Source organism: Lutra lutra, chromosome 8 (genome assembly GCF_902655055.1).
Source record: "Lutra lutra chromosome 8, mLutLut1.2, whole genome shotgun sequence".
NCBI classification, from domain to species: domain Eukaryota; kingdom Metazoa; phylum Chordata; class Mammalia; order Carnivora; family Mustelidae; genus Lutra; species Lutra lutra.
Window position 1 is genome coordinate 143059706 of NC_062285.1, and position 19980 is coordinate 143079685.

The 19980-nt window shown below is 64.0% G+C and overlaps 1 protein-coding gene across 3 annotated transcripts in view; it reads left to right on the forward strand.

The window, feature by feature from the left end:
- The window catches only part of TAFA5 (TAFA chemokine like family member 5), a 185990-nt gene that overhangs the window by 118387 nt on the left and 47623 nt on the right, over positions 1–19980 (forward strand). For 2 of the 3 annotated variants that reach the window (XM_047743441.1, XM_047743440.1), the window contains exon 2: positions 1541–1690. In XM_047743441.1, the coding sequence (XP_047599397.1) occupies positions 1541–1690 (150 nt within the window). Of the gene's footprint in view, positions 1–1540; positions 1691–16290; positions 16443–16806; positions 18604–19980 lie in introns of those variants that run through there. The other variant, XM_047743439.1, reaches the window with a different exon arrangement.

A 19980-nucleotide genomic window follows, 5' to 3' on the forward strand; every position in this document is an offset into this window, starting at 1 on the left:
AGGGTCTGCTGGGAGGAAGGGCCTGCAGTGACAGCAGTAGCGTGGACGAGAAAGGACACTGGGGCTGAGAAACGCTGTCTGGGGGTCGCAGGTGCCGCCTGCTTTCCCTCTGCAGGGAAGGGACGGCCCCTCCCCCCACCTGCCCTTCAGGCCCCTCAGATTGGTGTCTTTTCTCTGTTGTTCCCTTGTTCTGAGGTGCACCACCCCCCACGATACTGTCCTGTCTCACTCTCGGCCCCCACGTGATGGGCAGGCTGGGCCCCTGCATCTGGGCATCTGTATGAGGTGGTTTTCCCAGCTGGTGGGATCCCCTCGGGGCACCGTGCCATCTGCGTCGCTCGCATCATGGGCTCAGGGTCCAACATCGTGGACAGTGTACAGCAGGTGCCTACTGTTTGCCCAGGGAATGGAGGCGCAGGCCATGAGCAAGTGGGACCTCTGGTGGTTCTCCAGAGGGGACATGCAGGTGGGGCCGTGGCTACGTGGCTGGGGGCAGCTGGTGTCCTGGCCCAGGGAGGGACCTGCATGGCTGAACGAGGGACGACCTCCCGTCTCCCATGGGGCGAGGTGGCCAGTTTCCATCTGTCCACCCTCCGTCCACAGCTGACACCGTCTTTATCGTCCGAGTGAGCATCCGGCACTTAGCGGATGCACCGGTGTCCCAGGCGGAGGGACGTCCTGTGGAAGGCGGGGTTCTTCCTCTGCCGGGATGTGGACCCCCTGGGCCCTCGGCTGGACAGGCATCCCCGCTGGGATTTAGGAGACAGGAGGGGAAGGGGAAACCACTTCACTGGTTGACTTGTCCCGTTCAAGGTCACCGTGTCCTTTCTGTGTGTGCCGCGCTGGCCCAGAGACAGACCAAGGCCCCTGGTCCCCGCTGTCCCCAGTCCTGTGCCCACGAACTCTGAGGAGCTGCGGCCGAGTCCACGTGGGGAAGCAGGAGTGAGGGGCACATGCAGAAGCGTGTGTGCACATCTCACATGCGTACGTGTGTGTGCGTGTGTGTGCGTGTGTCTGTGCACACCAACCAGCCTGTGTGGGGGAGAGGAGGTCCCGGACGGTCCGGCGTGGCTGGTGACGGCCGGGTCCCCGCTGCTCTCGGCCAGCCCCGTACGGCGGGGTTTTCTCCCTCACCGCCGTTCACAGACCCGGCGAGGGTCTTCGCTGCATGCTCTGCCCTCAGGCCAGGCTGCGTGGAGACCCCGGGGCCCAGCCTGGATTCCGACAGCCCTGCTCCGTGCAGGCCGGCTCCTTCCATCAGACTCCTGACCGCGTGACTCGGCCCTCTCATTTCCGGGCGTGGCAGCCTGGGCCACGTTTAATTTCCTGGCTGCCCGTGAGCTGTGTGGAGCGGAGCCCGCGGGCCTGACCCGGCGCCAGCGCTCGGGGAGCGTGTTCCCCCGATGGCAGGGGCCTGAGACGCATGCGCTGGGGACGCGGCCTGCCTCCCTGTGCCCCCAGGGCCCCTCCGCGGGCGGGAGGGCTTCGCGGCCCGTCCCCTCACAGCAGACACTCAGCGGCGTCTGTGCCTCTCTTACAGGTCAGCTGGCCGCCGGCACCTGTGAGATTGTGACCCTGGACCGGGACAGCAGCCAGCCTCGGAGGACGATCGCCCGGCAGACGGCTCGCTGCGCCTGCAGAAAGGGGCAGATCGCGGGCACCACGAGAGCCCGACCCGCCTGCGTGGACGGTAAGAGCCCACAGCCAGGGACCCCGTCGAAGGCAGGGGCGGCGAGGTGCCACCTGACACAGCGCGCCCCACCCCTGCTCCAGCCCAGGTCATCTGTGAGGGCCTCCTGTTCTCTGGGTCGGGCCTTGGGCTGCACAGTCCTGATGGGGTGATGGCGCCGGGGGCAGCGTTGGCTCGTTTGCGGTGTGGTGTCTGTGGTGCTGCGGGGCATGGGGGGGGTGGGGAGCCTGGGTGCCGCGCGTGCCCGCAGGGACTTGCTGGCCCCCTGGAATTGCCGTGGGCAGAGGGGAGCGGAGGCCGTGCCTCACAAGGATGGCTGTGGCCCGGACACCGTTACGTCCATCACCCGTGGCTTCTCGCTGAGGCTGCCCGCAGGGCGTGGGCTCCTCCTGCTTTGGGCTGGGCAGGCGTCAGGCACCCGTGGAGACCCCATCTCCTCGGGTATGTGGGAGGTGGCAATGGCATCCCCACGGCCACCGGATCAGGCTGTCCGACAGCTGAGGGGCGCCGCGTCCGGGAATTGTCTTTGAAACAGAATCGGATATTCTAGAGGAAGCGCAGGGAGCCCTCACAGCGGCTGTCCGGCAGCTGCGCCATCCAGGTCAAGGGGGGCGCTCTGTGTGGCCCAGCAGGAACCCTGGCCCCCCGCGGCACTCAGCACGGCCTCCCCACGGGCTAAGAGCACCAGAGGCTGCCCGGAGCCCTGTCACTGGAGAGGGTGGCCTTGTGGGGTCGGCGGGCTCCCTGGGGTCAGCAGCCCCATGCAGGGGTGTGCTGCAGCCTTGGTTCCTTGGGAAGCTGCAGGATGTGTGGTCACCGCACCGTAAGACAGCCAGGTCCTGCGGTCACCCCTGCCCTTTGCTCCCAGGAGCCTCTGAGTGGAGCTCTGGGCGCCAACCCCATCTGGCCACCTTTACCCGGGAGCCCCTTCCTGTCGATCCATGACCCCGGGACCCACGCCGTCCTCACAAAGGTCTGCTGAGGAATGCAGCAGGCGCCGAGCATGGGACTAGGACATCTTCGGGGCTCAGGGCATGGAAATGCACTAGTGGTGATGGTGGGGCCACTCCGGGAGCGAGGGCAGCTTTCTCACGGGCCAGGCAGGCCCCAGTGTGGTCCCCAAAGTCACAGCGGCCCCAGGGCAGGAAGGAAGAGAGCCACGAGGCCCCCTTGCAGGGTGGAGACCGACTGGCTTGGGGCGCCCCTGCCCCCAGCATCACCGAGGAGACTGTTTGAGGGCATCCGGGGACATGGTGGGGCAGTGAGTCTGCCTGCACCTCCAGCGTCTCTGGGCCTCTGGCAGGAGGGGGGGGGGCGGGTAGCAAGCCTGGCCCCACCTCGCCCCATCCAGGTATCCCATGCACCTTTGCGGCTGAAACAGCTGCTCTGCCTGGCTGAGGGGGGCCTGCGGGACCCAGAGTACCCTGAAGGCCCAGCCAGGCTCCCAGCGGCCCCACCCCAGCCCAGGCCCTGTGTCAGCAGCCTCCTGGCCCCCACGGCCACATGCCGCCCCCCTGCACTGCCAGCCCTGGTGCCGGGGGCCGCAGGCACACGGGAGTGTCTGGAGGACCTGGCGCTCCGAGGAGCTCGTCCCGGAGGCTGGGTTTCTCTTCTAGACGTTTCCGTCCGTAGTAGAAGCCCCTGTCGGTCGGCATCCCGAGAAGGCGCACGCTTGGGCCGGCAGGCGGGGGCTTCTCCAGGCCGCCTGGGCATTCAGGAACTCCGGCTGCGGGCCCGATTCCGCATGAATTCGGGCCACTCAGCTGTACTCGTCCCCACGCTTCCCGCCCCGTCCCGCTCCCAGACCTGGAGCCGCTGCTGGTGACAGGGCTGCTCCTCCTTGCTGAGGCCGATTCTGCCCCGGGCGGGGTGAGGGCCGCATGCCCAGCGGGCGCTCACAGCGGCGTCCCTGCCTCTGTCCTCTCTGTCCTCCTTAGTCCCGCGAGCTTGCAGGGAGGCTTGGGGTCGGAGCTGGGGACTCACCGAGTCCGGGTCTGCTCCTCTGCAACCATGTTCTTCCCCCCCCGCCAGCCTCCCCGCACCTCAGGAGCGGCTCCGGAGACCCAGGTTAAACCCGGCCGCTTCCGGGGGCGGCGGGACAGAGGAGTCGGCTCGAGTTCTGCACGGCGGGCGTGTCCCCAGCGGCCCTCGCATTTAATTTTTGCTCTTCTGGTTTCCCGCTCTGTGTGCGTAGTTTCCTCACGTGGGACGGTGCCCGCGAAAGAGAAGACCTGAGCCTGCCTGGGGGGCCGGCGTCCGTGCGAGCCGGACTGCAGCTGGGGGCGTAGGCTGACCCTAGTTCACTCCGCGGGGGAGCTCGGACGAGGGAGCGCCCCTGCGTCTGCGCACCTGTTTGCTCGTTTACTGATTGTTCATTCCTTCCTTCCCTCATTCGTTCGTTCAGATACAGTGTGTGCTCCGGGGGGTTGACTCTGCTGGGGGCTGGGGCCCAGACTGTGGGTCAGGGCCTGTGGGTCCCCGGGGCACAACCTTCTTTTCCTGGAAGGCCTGGAACCCTGTCAAGGGTCTGCAAGGGGCATTTGAACAGGATATTGAAGGATGAAGAGGAGCTCACCAGGGAAGCTTCTCTTCCGGAAAGGAGGGGGAGACTCCTGGCTGCGTCTTTGAGCCCCAAGCATTTCTGGGGGGACGACTGCCCAGCCTGCTCTTGGCCGCACCGTGACCCACTCCGCCTGCGTGCAGTCCTTCCTTCCACCTTAAATGTCGGGACAGGAGGCTCCGAGGCGAGCCGCAGTCCTCTCTGCCAGGCCGTGTGTCCTCAGCACAGTACAGGTGCTCCAGCTTGCCCCCGGGGTGTCCTGGTCGTGGACACCGCAGCCCGTGGTGTCTGGGCATGCTGTGGGCCTGCACCTGCAGCGGCAGCTCCAGGAAAGCCCGAACTCCCCTCGCCCTGTCGGCAGGAGCGTGCGGGCCCTGTGCCTCCGCAGGGCTGCCGTGAGGGCCAAAGCCCTTCTTGAAAGGAAGCAAAGTAAAGGAAGTGGGTGCGGCCCTGTCCCCGGCTACGAGGGAAGGGAGAGGTGTCCCTGGGACCCTGGGGCGGGGGCCCCAGGTCTGAGCTCCACACAGGCCTGCCCTGAGGGCTGCAGCTTGTCTGAGGAGCAGGAGGGTGACTGGCTGGCACTCTGGCTAGAGAGGCTCTGAGGAAGTGATGGGTCCTGTCGGCGCCCAGCCAGCCATGCGCTCCGATGGCCCTGCCAGGCTCCTGGCCGAGAAGCCCGCCTGTCTTCCAGGGGGGCCTTGTCCTTTGTCCCCAAGGAGGGAACACAGCATGCCATGTGCCTGCGTGGGAACTTCAGAACTGTAACGTACCCCTCCTTTCCAGGGGTGCCTGGGTGCCGGGAGTCCTGGGGGCGGAGCGGGGAAGGTGTCGTCTGCAGTCCCCTGTGTGCTGGCCAACGGATGCTGGCAGGCTGGGCCCCCGTCTCTATCTGCAGACCGGACACTGTTGGGTACAATGTGTAGATGCCTTTTCTAAGCACTACCTGCTCTCCCCGGCCCAGGGAGCCACCGACCGCCATCCGTTCTTGCGAGCAGTGGGTGACGCACACGTCCTAGTTGTGGCCTGGGTGCCCTGCCGACGACAACGTGCAGAGCAGGGGCAAACATTGGGGGGTTTGTGCATGGACGAGGGCTGTGGTTCCAGATGAGCGTGGGACCCTCCGTCCAGGGGAGCGAAAGGTCTAGAGATAAGGCCCCACGGATTCCATCTGCAGCCCTACGACTGTGGTGCTGGGACCCCTGGAAGCCACACGGCCAGCGCTGAAGCTAGACCCCATCTCCCACTGTGGACGGAAGCCAACGTGACATGGGCCAGAGACCGAATCCGTACAAGTCTTAGAAGAAAACAGGGTGACTCTTCACGACCTGCGTTTGGCGAAGGATTCTTAGATCCGGCACAAAGAGCATGAGCAACAAGACAGAGAGAGCGGGTAAGGGAGAGAGAGCGGGTAAGGGAGAGAGCGGGTAAGGGAGAGAGAGCGGGTAAGGGAGAGAGCGGGTAAGGGAGAGAGAGTGGGTAAGGGAGGCTCCACCAAGACTAGAAGCCCGTCTGCTTGGGAGAACACTGCTGGGCCGGGGAAAGGCCAGCCCACGCAAGGGGAGGGAGCATTTGCCCGTAACGGATCTGGCGACGGACTTGTTTCCAAACACACAGAACTTCCGGGATGAGATCAACAAAGGGCCCATAGCCCGTTACGAAGCTGGCAGAGGCCCTGAGTAGTAGCTGCTTCTAGGAAGATCTTCGTGCAAATGGCCGCTGAGCACACAGGAAGCTGCTGAGCGGGGTTAGTGCTCGGGAAGAGGCAGACTGGGCCCACGGAGCACGCCGTGGCATCCCCACCGGTGTGGGGGGACACCAGCACCGGAGCACTGGCTCAGAGCAGCACCGAGTCAGGCCATCCCAGGACCCTCATGCGCCGCGGGTGGGAAAGCAGAACCGTGCAGCTGCTTTGGGAACCGGTCCGGCTCCACGATGTGCTGTCACGTGGCTGGGCAGTCCCGTGCCTCGTGGGACCCCAGGTGCCCGCTGAAGAGCAGGGAAAGCATGTGTCCCCAGGAACCCTTGCACACGGGTGTTCTCAGCAGTGTAAACCTGCCAGAAGAGTGGAAATGCCCCAAATGCCCGTCCATGGACGAGTGACCAAGCGGCGTGTCTGAGAAACGGAACACGGTTGAGCCAGAAAAAGGAGGGACGTTCCACAGCCTGGAGGGACCCTGAACCATAGCTGCCGGACACGGAAGGACAGATGTGGTGTGAGTCCGGTGACACGAATGTCCGGGACAGGCCAGTGTGCACAGCAGGAAGGACACGAGTGGTAGCAGGGGCGCTGGCGGGCGGGAGCGTCGGGGAGCCATCGGCCGCGAGCCCAGGGCTGCTTTTCAGGCCGTGAGCATGTTGTCCGCTGCTGGTGGGGGCACAGCTCTGTCCATGAGGACTGTGGGCGACGCGCTGCAGGCGGGTGTGTGACTCGCGGCGCCGTGACGCTGTCTGCATTCCAGGAGGAAGGTGGCCGGTGGGGCCGCGGGAGACTCAGCCCCAGCACAGCCCAAGCCACCTGGGTGACGAGGACGGCGGTCAGACAGGAGCTGTCCCGCGGCCTGGTGGGGGCTGGGGATTAGACAGAAGACGGTGACCCGGGAGAGGCTCGTGTGGACCGCCGTTTCCCAGGCTCTGGGTGGAGAAGGGCTGACGTTTGTGAGACACGGTAAAAATAAATCACTGGGAGAAACAAGCCTTGGGAAAGCGCTCCCGTCGATGCCTGTCTTTGTTAGACTCAGCGCTGGACCACGCCGGCTGTCCCCCGTTCAGCGCCAGCCCTCCGGACGCGGCGGCAGGGGTGTCCAGGCCCACTGAGAGCAGCACGGGGCTGAGGAGGGGGAGGGATGCCCGAGGCTCAGGAGCAAAGCAAAGGGAAGGACTCTGTGGCCGTGTGGATGCTGGCGGAGGGGATGGAGGGGCGGGCAGGGCGGGGCCGGGGTCTGGGCCTGGGGTGTGGGGCCGGTGCTTTGTTTCTCCAGCAGGTGGGAGGCTGGGGGGCTCTTCTCCCAGCCCAGACTCTGCTGGGGTCCCCCATTGCAGAGCCCCAGGAGCTCGGGGCCTGGGCGCAGGAGAGAGAGGGTGATAGCCCTCACAGGAGGGGCCGTGTGTCACCAGATGACAGCCTGGCTCGGGGAGTTCTGGGCTCTTCCAAGTCTTGATGGGAGGGGAGAGAGTCTGCCGGGGACGGCGGAGCAAAGTGGTGTGAGGACACCCAGCCAGTGTGTCTCCGGGCTGTGACCCGGGCTGTGACCCCAGATTGTGACCCCAGGCTGTGTCCCCAGTCTGTGACCTGGGCTGTGTCCCCGGGCTGTGTCTCTGGGCTGTGTCCCCAGGCTGTGACCCGGGCTGTATCCCCTGGCTGTGTCCCTAGTCTGTGACTCAGGCTGTGATCCGGGCTGTGTCCCTGGGCTGTGACCCAGGCTCTGTTCCCAGGCTATGTCCCTGGGCTATGACTCAGGCTGTGTCCCCAGTCTGTGACTTGGGCTGTGACCTGGGCTGTGTCCCCAGGCTGACTCAGGCTGTGTCTTTATGTTGTGTCCCCAGTCTGTGTCCCCAAGTTGTGATCCAGGCCATATCTCTCTGTTGCGTCCCCAAGTTGTGACTCCGGACTATAACCCCAGGCTGTGTCCCAGGGTGTGACCCCATGTTGTGTCCCCAGCTGTGACTCAGGCTATGTCTCTATGTTGGGTCCCAGCTGTGACCCAGGCTGTGTCTCTATGTTGGGTCCCCAGCTGTGACCCAGGCTGTGTCTCTATGTTGGGTCCCCAGCTGTGACCCAGGCTGTGTCTCTATGTTGGGTCCCCAGCTGTGACCCAGGCTGTGTCTCTATGTTGGGTCCCCAGCTGTGACCCAGGCTGTGTCTCTATGTTGTGTCCCCAGCTGTGACCCAGGCTGTGTCTCTATGTTGGGTCCCCAGCTGTGACCCAGGCTGTGACTTGGGCTGTGACCTGGGCTGTGTCCCCAGGCTGACTCACGCTGTGACTTTATGTTGTGTCCCCAGGCTGTGTCCCCAAGTTGTGTCCCCAGGCTCTGTCCCCAAGTTGTGATCCAGGCCATATCTCTCTGTTGCGTACCCAAGTTGTGACTCCGGACTATAACCCCAGGCTGTGTCCCAGGGTGTGACCCCATGTTGTGTCCCCAGCTGTGACTCAGGCTATGTCTCTATGTTGGGTCCCCAGCTGTGACCCAGGCTGTGTCTCTATGTTGGGTCCCCAGCTGTGACCCAGGCTGTGTCTCTATGTTGGGTCCCCAGCTGTGACCCAGGCTGTGTCTCTATGTTGGGTCCCCAGCTGTGACCCAGGCTGTGTCTCTATGTTGGGTCCCCAGCTGTGACCCAGGCTGTGTCTCTATGTTGTGTCCCCAGCTGTGACCCAGGCTGTGTCTCTATGTTGGGTCCCCAGCTGTGACCCAGGCTGTGTCTCTATGTTGTGTCCCCAGCTGTGACCCAGGCTGTGTCTCTATGTTGTGTCCCCAGCTGTGACCCAGGCTGTGTCTCTATGTTGGGTCCCCAGCTGTGACCCAGGCTGTGTCTCTATGTTGGGTCCCCAGCTGTGACCCAGGCTGTGTCTCTATGTTGGGTCCCCAGCTGTGACCCAGGCTGTGTCTCTATGTTGGGTCCCCAGCTGTGACCCAGGCTGTGACCCAGGCTGTGACCGGGCTGTGACCCAGGCTGTGACCGGGCTGTGACCCAGGCTGTGACTTGGGCTGTGACCCAGGCTGTGACCGGGCTGTGACCCAGGCTGTGACCGGGCTGTGACCCAGCCTGTGACTTGGGCTGTGACCCAGGCTGTGACCCGGGCTGTGACCGGGCTGTGACCCAGGCTGTGACCGGGCTGTGACCCAGCCTGTGACCCAGGCTGTGACCCAGGCTGTGACCGGGCTGTGACCCAGGCTGTGACCCAGGCTGTGACCCAGGCTGTGACCGGGCTGTGACCCAGGCTGTGACCAGGCTGTGACCCAGGCTGTGACCCAGGCTGTGACCCAGGCTGTGACCGGGCTGTGACCCAGGCTGTGACCCAGGCTGTGACCGGGCTGTGACCCAGGCTGTGACCGGGCTGTGACCCAGGCTGTGACCCGGCTGTGACCGGGCTGTGACCCAGGCTGTGACCCAGGCTGTGACCCAGGCTGTGACCGGGCTGTGACCCAGGCTGTGACCCAGGCTGTGACCGGGCTGTGACCCAGGCTGTGACCGGGCTGTGACCCAGGCTGTGACCGGGCTGTGACCCAGGCTGTGACCCAGGCTGTGACCGGGCTGTGACCGGGCTGTGTGAACAATTCTTCGTCCAGCAGTGGCTGTGTCCCTCCGGGGAGCGGGGAGAAGCAGGGCCCAGCTGGGAGCAGAGTCTCCCTGAAGCCCTGGCGGGAGCACAGAGGTTGCAGCGCAGCTACTGAGGCATGAGAGGAGGAGGGGCTGTCTCGGGGCAGCAGAACTAATGGAACTGTTGGGACCTGGTGCAGCCTGAGAGCTCAGGAGGCTTCCCAGAGCCGCTGAGTGCAGAGTCCAGGGAGGCGGCCATGTCCACCCATGGCCACGCCTGCCCACGGCCACACCCGCCCATGGCCACGCCCACCCCCAGTGGCCCCCTGGGCTGAGCCCTAGGTTCCCAGGCCCTAGGGCCGCAGGCACCAGTGGGAGACAGGGCACCCCACGTCCACCTGCAGCACCGTGCGGAGCCCCAGCCGCTCTGCCGGAGAGGAAGTAGCCTCAGAGAGGCGGGCGGGACGCAGAGTGGACAGCGGCCCTCTTGCTTGCGGGGGAAGCTTGTATGCCTTTCGGTACCTAGGAAACCGGGTGTAAGGATTTAAGTACAGTTGGAACCGTGTTATGTGCATGTTTGTGCGTGCATATGTGTGTGCGTGTGCATGTGTGTGTCTGTGCACGTGTGTGCCTGTGCATGCATATGTGTGTGCATGTGTGCATGTGCGTGCACGTGTGTGTCTGTGCACGTGTGTTCGTGTGTGTTCATGTATATGTGCGTGCGTGTGCATGTGTTGCACGTGTGCATGCATGTGTGAGCGTGCACGTGTGTGCATATGTGTGTGCATGTGCACGCACGTGTGTATCTGTGTGTGCGTGTGCATGTGTGTGCGTGTGTACGCACATGCACGTGCAGCTGGCAGTCATGGGGCCTCTGGCGGGTCCCTGAGGCTCCAGCAGCTGTGGGCAGAGCGGCTGTGGACGGTGTGAGCAGAGGCGTGGCCCTGCCAGGCCTCCCTCCCGGCGTGAGGACGTCCTCCCTCACCTGGCCTTGCCGGCGTTCTGGGGCCACCAGAACCGCCCCCGTGGGGTGCTGGAGCTAGTGGTGACCGGGGAGCGTGTGTTCAGTGTCTGGGGGTCTCGTGAGCTGACTGCTACATACGGCCAGAATTAAAAATTACGTTGCATAAATTTACCTGAGTAAAGTCTGTTCAAAGCAAAGATATCCAGGGGCCCCTGGGGGGTGCAGTCAGGGGAGCGTCTGACTCTTGGTTTCGGCTCAGGTCATGATCTCAGGGTCATGGGATCCAGTCCCCATCAGCTCCTCAATCAGCGGGGGGGTCTGCTTGAGATTCTCCCTCTCCCTTTGTTCCCCCATTTCCCGCAAAAAAACCCTTTCAGAAAAAATAAACAAAACAAACATGTCCATTTTGGGGACGGTAAAAAAAGAATGAGCTCAACTCAAACGCAGGAGAAGACAGACCGTGGTCAGACCCGGAAGGGAAATCCGGGAACCGGAATAGAAGAAACGAGAACCAGAATCTTACCTCAAGATAAGCTCGGTCAGCAAACTGCAGGGGGGCCGGGGGGCTGAGCTCCCAGGCTCAGCAGTACAGGAGAGGACCACCCGCCCGCTTCCCGGAGACGCCGTGCACTGCGGAGCGTGCACACGCCACGCAGCCTAGACGGAGCGGGCACGTCCCAGAAACACGCACACGGACTCGGGAAGACGCGTAAGGAATTAACGCCAAGACTTCTCAACCTCTTCCAAACACACGCAGCAAGAGGAGGCCCTTCTGACCCGCTGTGGGAGGCGAGCGCCCCCCTCACACCGTAAGCATCAGGCAGAGAATCTGGGGGGACTCCGGGCCCTCTGGGTGTCACGCGGGTCCTACCAGCGGAGGCCAGGGGCGCCCTGGGAGGGCCGCACGTCGCGGCACCTGGGACTCGCCTCGGGGTGTGAGGTCGGTTCCGCTTCTGGAAACCCATACAGATACCACACTCACCGAGTCCGGAACAAAACCCTGCGTTCGTGTCAGTCGCCGCAGGAAGAGCGTTGAAGGAGTCCGACGGCGCATCGTGGGGACGACACTCAGACTAGGGAAGGAAGGGAGTTTCCCATCATAACTGAGAACACAGGAGATACCCACCCGTGACGCCGTTCCCAGCGGAGGGAGACCGGATGCTTTTGCCCCAATTTCAGGAACACGCCGCGTGCTCGTCCCTTCCATTCGGCATCGTCCTGGTGGCTGTCCCCGGGCAGCTGCGCGAGAGGCACGAGGGAGAGGCAGGTCAGCCGGGAAGAGAGAAAGCCGTCCGTTCCCGGGCAAAGCCGTCTTTCCTGATGAAATCGTCGGGAATCCACGCACACGCTTGGAGCCAGGAAAGGTCTCGGCAGGTTGCGGATACAAGATCAACATACAGAGATCGGATTTCTGTGCGGAGGTGGTGAGCCGTCTGAAAACGATCCTAAGGAAACAATCCCAGTTACTTCCAAGAAACCCGGAAGAGTCCAACACAGACGGAACGAGTGCCAGACTCGCGCGCCCAGAGTTGTAAGCCGGGATGTGCTGATAATGTCACCTCCCTCCTCCTGCACATTTTAATCAGCATTTGGGAATAATCAGCATGTGTGAGAAGAAGCATCTTTGAGGAAATTCTCTCCAGGAAACCGGGAGCTGATGGGCCCCAGCATGTGGTGGGAACCGCGAGCTCTGATTGGGACTATTACCAGGGACACGCGTGGCATTAATTGGGGAAGGGGGCGGGGGGTCCGCACGGATCCCCACACAGAGCCACGGGCCACCTCCCCCCTGGGCCGCTGTCTTGGCTCAGGGACATCACAGATGCTCCTCCTTGAAGGGCTGTGAGATCCTGTCACACAGGGCTCTCCCTCTAACGGAGGCAGGCCCCCTTCCAAGGTGTCTCACTGCTCTGTCGCCTCCGGGAAGGAGGGCATGACGGTGCCCTGGTCTGGAGCTCATCTGCATGGGGGTGGAGGACACAGGAACACAAGTGCCGAGTTAGGCTGGGGCATCCAGGGAGGGCTTCCTGGAGGAGGTGATGCCTGCAGCCATGATGGGTCATGATTGTCAGGAGCAGGTGGGCATCACGAGGCAGCTCGTGCAGGGAACTTGTGGCCGGCGGGTGCAGTTGTTAGCAAGTCTGAGAGCCGTGCCGGGGCTCCGCCAGGGTTCCTGGGTGCAGCACCCGCAGAGGAGGGACGCAGGCTGCAGCCCCTGCCTCCCATGTGCGCACACGGATGCCCAGCAGAGGTGCACACCGGTGCTCAGCATCGTGGCCTCGATATCCGTCTGGGCTGCGGGCCAGCAGAGACGCACACCCTGGCCGCTGTGGTCCGCCCCGCCCTGGCGCAGCACGGGGACCCCATGGAGGGAGAAACCTGATGCAGCCCTACTGGCTACTTCCAGGCTGAGTCAAGGGAGGAGGGCACGGGGAAGCTGGCCAGACGGTCAAGTCGCTGTCCCTGCCTTAGTCACATGTAGGGCCTGGACGGAGGGTGTGTGTGCCAGGGGCCCCGTAGGAGGATGCCCCGAGCAGGGTGGGGCAAAGGCGTCCCCTGCCCCGCCCTCCTTCCCTCCCTGCGACCTGTGTCGGTGCTGCGTGAGGCCACAGGTGCTGGTGCTCTGCCGAGGGCGGGTGCTGCCGCGACCACCCGCCGTGTCTGCGCCTCCCGGGGTGGGCCCTCCTTTGATGAACACGGAGCCCTCCCTCTCTCTTTGATGTTATGGGAGAGTCTGACCTCAATTAAATTGGGTGATATGAAAAATAATCCAAGCCAGGGAGATTCTAGATGAAACAATTTTATTTTGATGTTGGGAGAGGCTTTGATCATGGGATATGGGGGTGATCATGGTCTGCCAGTTCTGGGCCCGGTGCGTGGATGGAGGGGCAGCCCTGCTCACTCTGGGGCCCTCTGGACACAGCTCCCTATCCCCGTGCTCCTCAGGCAGGGCCCCGGCTTCCAGGGAGGCTGGGCCGGTGGAGGGAGGAGGGACAGGCGTCCCGGATCGGGTTCCGTAGGCCTGCAGGGCTGGGACTGAGTCCTGCGGGCTGAGAGCCGGGATGCTGTCTGATGCCTGCCCTAGAAGAACCTGTCCCTGCCCCCAGACAGTAAATCTGGGGCAGCAGGACTGCACGTGGGCAGAGACCAGCCTGGCGACGGTAGTGATGGGAATGGCCGGGGTATGGCACTCGCTGTGGGGGCAGGGGAAGGCCCGACCCAGGGCTGGAGGCCCCTCAGGGGGTTGACAGGTACCCAGAGCGCTCAGCCTCATGGTGGCAGGTGCGAGGGCCCCGTGGCTCTGTATGTGGGTGCCCAGGGGCAAGTGGGTGGGTCACCTACCTGGGTGGGTGTGAGGGTGAGCCAGTCAGCAGGGAGGGGCGAGAAGGCCGCTCAGGACACAGGACAGGGCTACGTGTCAGGGGCCCGAGGGGGGTCTCAGACGTCAATGCCTCCCGACCTTGTCCTTGGGGGCTGTGCGTGGTGGGAGGAAGGAGCCAGGGGAACAGAGTGTTCCTTTAATTATTCAGGCCGTCTGGCAGGGTCAGGCAGCCGTGGCTCATGCTGGAGTGACAGCTGAGCGATGGGGAGAAGGGCCCGGCCGAGCTCGCAGCCAGAGCCTGACGAGCCGAGGGCGGGTGCACGGTCTCCCGGGATCCAGGGCAGCAGGACGAGGGGCTCTCAAGACCCGCTGGACGGGGCGGCCCCGGCCTGGGCTTGGCTGCTTGGGCTCTTACTTCGGTCGTTCTAAGTGTCCTGGGCACATCGTCGAGCCGGTGGGTTGAACACAGGTCGTATTTGTAACTGGGAAGGGGGCCGTGTGCACGATCCGAGGCCACGGCGGGTGAGCTGCGAGGCGCCACGGTGAACCCCAGCCGCCGGCGTGTTTTCTTACAAACGCATCTGCCCTTGGGCCGGCGCCTGAGAGCTGAGCTCGTCCAGGAAACGCCCCCACACCTCGGCCGCTCACAGAGCCGCGGCTCGCGAAACGGGGTGTGCCCAGCCCCGGTGCCGCAGCGACCCCGTGCGTCTACGCCGGCACGGCCTCACACCCTCACAGCCAGGCCCATGTGGACACGCACAGAAGGGCGCGGGACCCCACGGGGTAGGAACCGTGGGCAGGTGCGTGTTCCTTTTAAAGGCTCCGTGAGAGGTGCCCACCCGCCGAGCCCGCGGCACCATCCCGTCGGGTACCCGGCACCCCGGGGTCTGTGACGGCCTCGGGGAGTCACACACGTGGAATCGGGCAGTGTGTGTCTTCTCCCCTTGTGTCTGCGGGATCGTCCATGTGGGGAGCGCGACTTTGCTAACTTCCCTGCGCTCTGGGACCTCCCCGGAGGGCGGTGCCGGACTGTTCTACAGACGACAATGTTTAGGACCTGGATGCTTGGCTACAGTGGATGCGGCCGCTGAGAACTGGAGCGAGCCGTCTTCTGGGAGACACATGCACTCGTTTCTCCCGGGCATGTCCCCGGGAAGGGCAGACACACGACGCGGCGGATGCGGCAGGCGCCTCCAGGCCTCCCTGCACACGGCTGTCCCGCTGCACCTGCCCCAGCCATGCGCGGTCCCGTGTGCTCTGCGTGCGTGCCAACACTGCTGCTGCTAGGGTTTCCCCGTTAGCCGTCCTGCTGGGCACGTGGCAGTGTTTCCTGGCGGAGCTGACATGCCTGTTGAGCCACAACGCCAGGCAGGGTGTCACTGGCTCGGGCAGCCACCAGGGTGCATCTTCGGTGAATGTCTGCCCGCGTCTCCCCCCACTTTCCTCGGGCTGCGTCTTTATCCAGTGACTTGGCCGCACAGTCTCTGCATTCCGCGCCCCCGTCCCGGGCTGGCGGTGCGGTTCCTCTCTCCCTCACTCTGTGGCGGGGCTTTCCCTCGGCCGGCCGGGAGCGGGGCCAGCAGAGATGCACGGTTGTAAGCGGCCTGACTTAGCGCTCTTCCCTCCTCCGTCGCGCGGCCTGTGTCGCGTTAGGGAAGGACATCCCCCAAGGTCACGGGGTGTTCTCTCCTGCTCTGGCGAGTATGCACGTGGAGGCCTGTGACCCACCGTGGATGAATGTTTCCTGTGGCCTGAGGTCGGTTTCCGATTCTGTCTCATTCTCCGCACGTGGATGCCGGACGGGCCGAGCATCATTTACTGAAAAGGTCTGCCCTTTACTCATAATGGCTTTATGTAAAGCCTAAGAGACATTTTTGAGACAGAATGGAAGGGATGAGTCTCGTCTGTGATTACATTAGAGCTAATTAGCTAATCGTCCCTGACCATCTCCACAGCATGGCGGCGACGGGGTACTGTCCGTTCTCACCCCCCTCCCTGCTGATTCTGATCTCACAGAAGGTCTGCCTCCCTGTCCGTCCTCTGCCTTCATGAACCCTCGGTGGGGAGCGTGCGGCAGGGACATACCGGGTGCTCCCCACGTCCCCCCACGCCCCAGTGCTGTCTCCAGCCCAGCCCCGGCCTTCAGGCCCGGCCACAGGGTGGGGTACTGGTCGCCTGGAGGGGTGGTCTTCCTAGCTGGACTCCCGCCATGAGGGCTGGGCAGATGGGCAAAAGAGACGTGTGGCGGGCTCCCCCATCTGGGGCTGTCAGCCCACTCACAGAAGCCACGCTGGACCCCGCAGACACTGGGGGGGGGTCCTCTGCCCAGTGTGGTCGGGCAGCCGGGCAAGGAAGCCCAGGGCCCAGCTCTGCACGGAGGGTACACACTCTCCTCGTGTCCTTGCCGAGAAATGGGCCCGCCCCTTGGTTCCCAAGGTCTGGCTGGGGCAGGTAGCTTTTGTTTGTTTTTAATTGATTTGCTTTATTTTTGGAGAAGTATTAGGTTTACAGGAAAACAGCAGGGAGGAGAGCGGGTTCACATCCTTGTCCCCATTCAGTGCCCCTGGCTCCTGGCACCTTGCACGTGCCCCACTCGAGGGCCCGACGTGGACGCACCACCGTTAACCGGATCCCACAGGTGACGTCAGGGTCAGTCTCCGGGTCGTCCGGGCTGGGTTTTGCCACACACACCACGTCACCGACCCAGCATGTCACTAACTCATGCGACAGTTGCTCTAAGACCCACGGTCTGAGCGCAGACCGTTCCCCAGGGCCGGGGAGGGTCCCTGTGACAGAGGGGTGGGCGCTGGGGTCCAAGAGCAGGTCTACCCCCGCGTGGTCCCACGGGCACCTGGCTCCGTGCCTGCGGCCAGCACCTTCCCCTCGGGTCTCTGGGGAGGCTGCACAGGGTCTACCTCTTGCCTCTACTCCCGGGAAGGCGGGAGGTGAGGAGCCGGCCTGAGCGTGCACCCTGAGGTCAGGCCACCCTCCCCGTGTCCCGTCCCCTGTGCAGGACCTAGTGTCGTGGGAGCTGCGGATTCCGGGCGGCCTCAGCGGGGGCTCTCGGGGGGGCCATGGCCAGGCCAGAGCTGGTGCCGGACGCCCAAGGACAAGGTGGCCCAGTGCATCCAGGGGCCCTATAGAGGGGCCGCCAGCTGCCCAAGGGCTGAGGTCGAGCCCTGAAGACAGGACCTGGGCCGCTTGCCCCACATCCCCCAGAGCCGTCCGCACCTGCTGCACAGAAGTCTTGGGTAACTGAGTCTCCCGACCCTCCATGCTCAGGGCTGTCCTGATGGGGAGCCCAAATGTGAACCCCGGAGAACGGGAGGTGCAGAGGGCAGGCAGGGCAGGACCCCTGCTTCCTGCCCACGGTCAGCTGGGGCGTCTCCGCCTGGGGACCAGGAAGCAGCCCCTGTGTGAGGAGTTTGGTGGAGGGTCCTGGGCCAGGAGGGAGCCGGGGTCTGCCGCCCCCTCCAGCGTCCTGCGCTTGGGGGGGTTCCGAGAGGGCCTGCCTGTGTGTGGGAAGGCGGGCGGCCGCTGCCCGAGGGCGCCGTGATGCCTTTGTCTCTGGTGCGCGACAAGGGGGCACGTGTTGCAGGAAGGAGGACAGCGGCTCCGAGTCAGGGGCCGGACTCAGGAAAGGACCGGAACACTGTGATAACACCCGTTTCCTGACCAGCCGACGGGATCTTGACGTTCCTGGGGCCTCATCGGGCCAGACGTGGGCGTCGCACGTTAGGAAAGTGTCCTCGACGCTGATACCGCGTCCAGCCTCCGAGCCGCGTTCCCCGCGGATGTTTGTGTCTCGAGGGCTTCGCTGGCACAGACGCGCCTCTGAACGCCCAGGCCGCGTTGTGATTTGCCGCGCGTTAATTCAGTTTCTCTTGCATTCCGAGGGCCGACGAAAGCATCGGCCGGCGGCCGCCAGGGCCACGGAGTTCCTGGCGGGAGCCCGGCGCGGTGAGGCAGTGGGCTGCCCGGCCTTTGTGTCGCGGCCCCAGCACGGACTGGCTGCCCTGACTCGCACCGGCCCGGCCTGGCGAGGCTGCAGGTGGGTGGCCGGGCCGTCAGCCTTCTCAAAGGACAGACCAGGTGCTCAGAGCAGGACTTGACCCGTCTCTGGAGTCCCTAGGAAGAAGGGGACCTGCGCTTCAGCATCCCTGGCCTTGTCTGACCCAAACCCAAGACCCACTCAGGCCGTAGGTACCCCGGTCCCCACTTTGAGCCTGATCAGATGTGCCCGTGTGGCCAGCGAGCAGTCATTTCCGGAAAGGCCACAGGCCGTCCTGCCACGTGCATCGTCGTCGGGGAAGGGGCCCACCGTCCACTGCCCTGGGTGTCACCAGCTCCCTACAGCCTCAGGCCGCCTGGAGGAGGGAATCTGCACCAACCCGCCAGTGCGGCCAGATTCCCAAGGCTACATGGGGAGGGTTCCCTGTGGAGGAACCCCTGGGAAAGCGTCCGGGCAGCATCTGTCCCAGGAGACACAGAGCTCGGGCCTTGCACGCAGACAGCGCAGACCCCAGGGCCCAGCTGCCTCCTGCCCCTCCATTCAGTTAGTCGTGCATGGAAAGATGCAACCTCTGACCCGTCCCCTGTGTGTTCAGACCTGGCACCATGTCCCACCCACTGTCCACACCCATACGAGTCACAGAAGCAGGGAGATGGCCAAGAGCGGGGTGTGCGGGCTCTGACCTCAGGCTGCACACTGCCGTCCTCCAGGCGGGGAAATGCGGGCATCCCCTCCTGACTGCTCTGCGACCCGGGGTGCTCAAGGGGCAGGTGTCCACTGCCCATAGTCCCGTAACTGGCTGCTAGTGGCCTGGGCACGTGCTGGGATGGCCGCCCTTTATCATGCTGTTTACGGTAAATAAAGGCCGCGTTTGTGTCAACTGCTGTTTCCAGGCCGTTACTTCTCGGGAGAGTCGCCACGATCTCCTGTGAGGGCAGGGGCTGGGACGCACTTTGCAATGAAGGGCCTTGCCCAACGGTCAAGGGTCGCTGGGAGGATGGGCCACCAAAGGTGTTGGAGGCCGCGGTCACTCTGGCCAGGCTTCCAGCTGTGGACCCCAAGGGCGCGCCCCGGCCGGACTCTGCATGAAGCTCGGGGCAGGCTGGCCCGGCGGAGTGCAGCCCAAGGTCAACGCTCCCGGTGGCACGGGGCAGAAGTCCGAGCTCCGCATTCTACGTGGTGGGGACCGGGATTAACAGCCGCGTCTCCCAGGCGGGTTTACGGGCCCGTGGTGACTCCATCCCGGGTCATAAATACAGCAGAGGAGCGCCGTTTCCGAAGGCCGGGACAGTGGCTCCTATCTTATCTGTTTGAATCAAAATCCTAAACCTCGTTAAGTCAAACTGTCATTGCTCATTACCCGTAAAGTAGGAGGACAGAGGGAGGCATCAGCCCAGGTGTTTACTAGGAAATGCTGGAGGCTCTTTTGGTTCAGGACAGCCAGCCTGGGAGGATGGCACACGCCATTCGGACACACTTCCTAAATCACAAACTTGATAGCCATGTTGCAGAGAGCGGGAGAGCTGTGACCTCCGCGATGGCCGCATGCTCCCCGGGGCACACGGGACAGAGACCAAACCCCCCCGCCTCCCCGCAGCGCTGCCCAGGGAACGGGCCTCCCTGTGGTGTGGGCAGAGCTTCTGGGGCCGGGAACTTGGAGCTTGAGACTTGGAACAGCTCGTAGAAGAGATGGGGAGCTGCTCTTGGACAGTCTTCCTGGGGCTGGAATTCACGGGAGGGGACACCACGCACGGGAGCTCCCCATGATGCTCCCAGCACCGGGGACGCCCGCGCCCCACGCACCCTCCTCCCTTGTAATGTGTGGAACTTTTAGAGCTGTGATGTGGGAAACACACACAGGCTTGGACTTTTGGGGAAGGAAACAGAACGGTAAGCATTGGCCGGTTGGCGCGCATGTCCCGACGACATGCAGCACAAGCTGAGGAGGAGCCCGGGAGCCCCGTTCCGGTGTCCGAAGGTTGTCTCTGCGCTGTGGCGTCACGGGGAGGCCTCTTGTCTCCGTTTGCAGGAACAGTGCTGAGAAAATAAAGGCTTGTTAAGAAAATGAACTGTCCCAGAGTGCAGTCTGCCCCCACCTGTCCCCCAGAGTGGACCCTGCATGTGGGGCATGCCCCTGCTCTCCCTCTTTCTCACAGATGGCCTTGAGCTGACCGC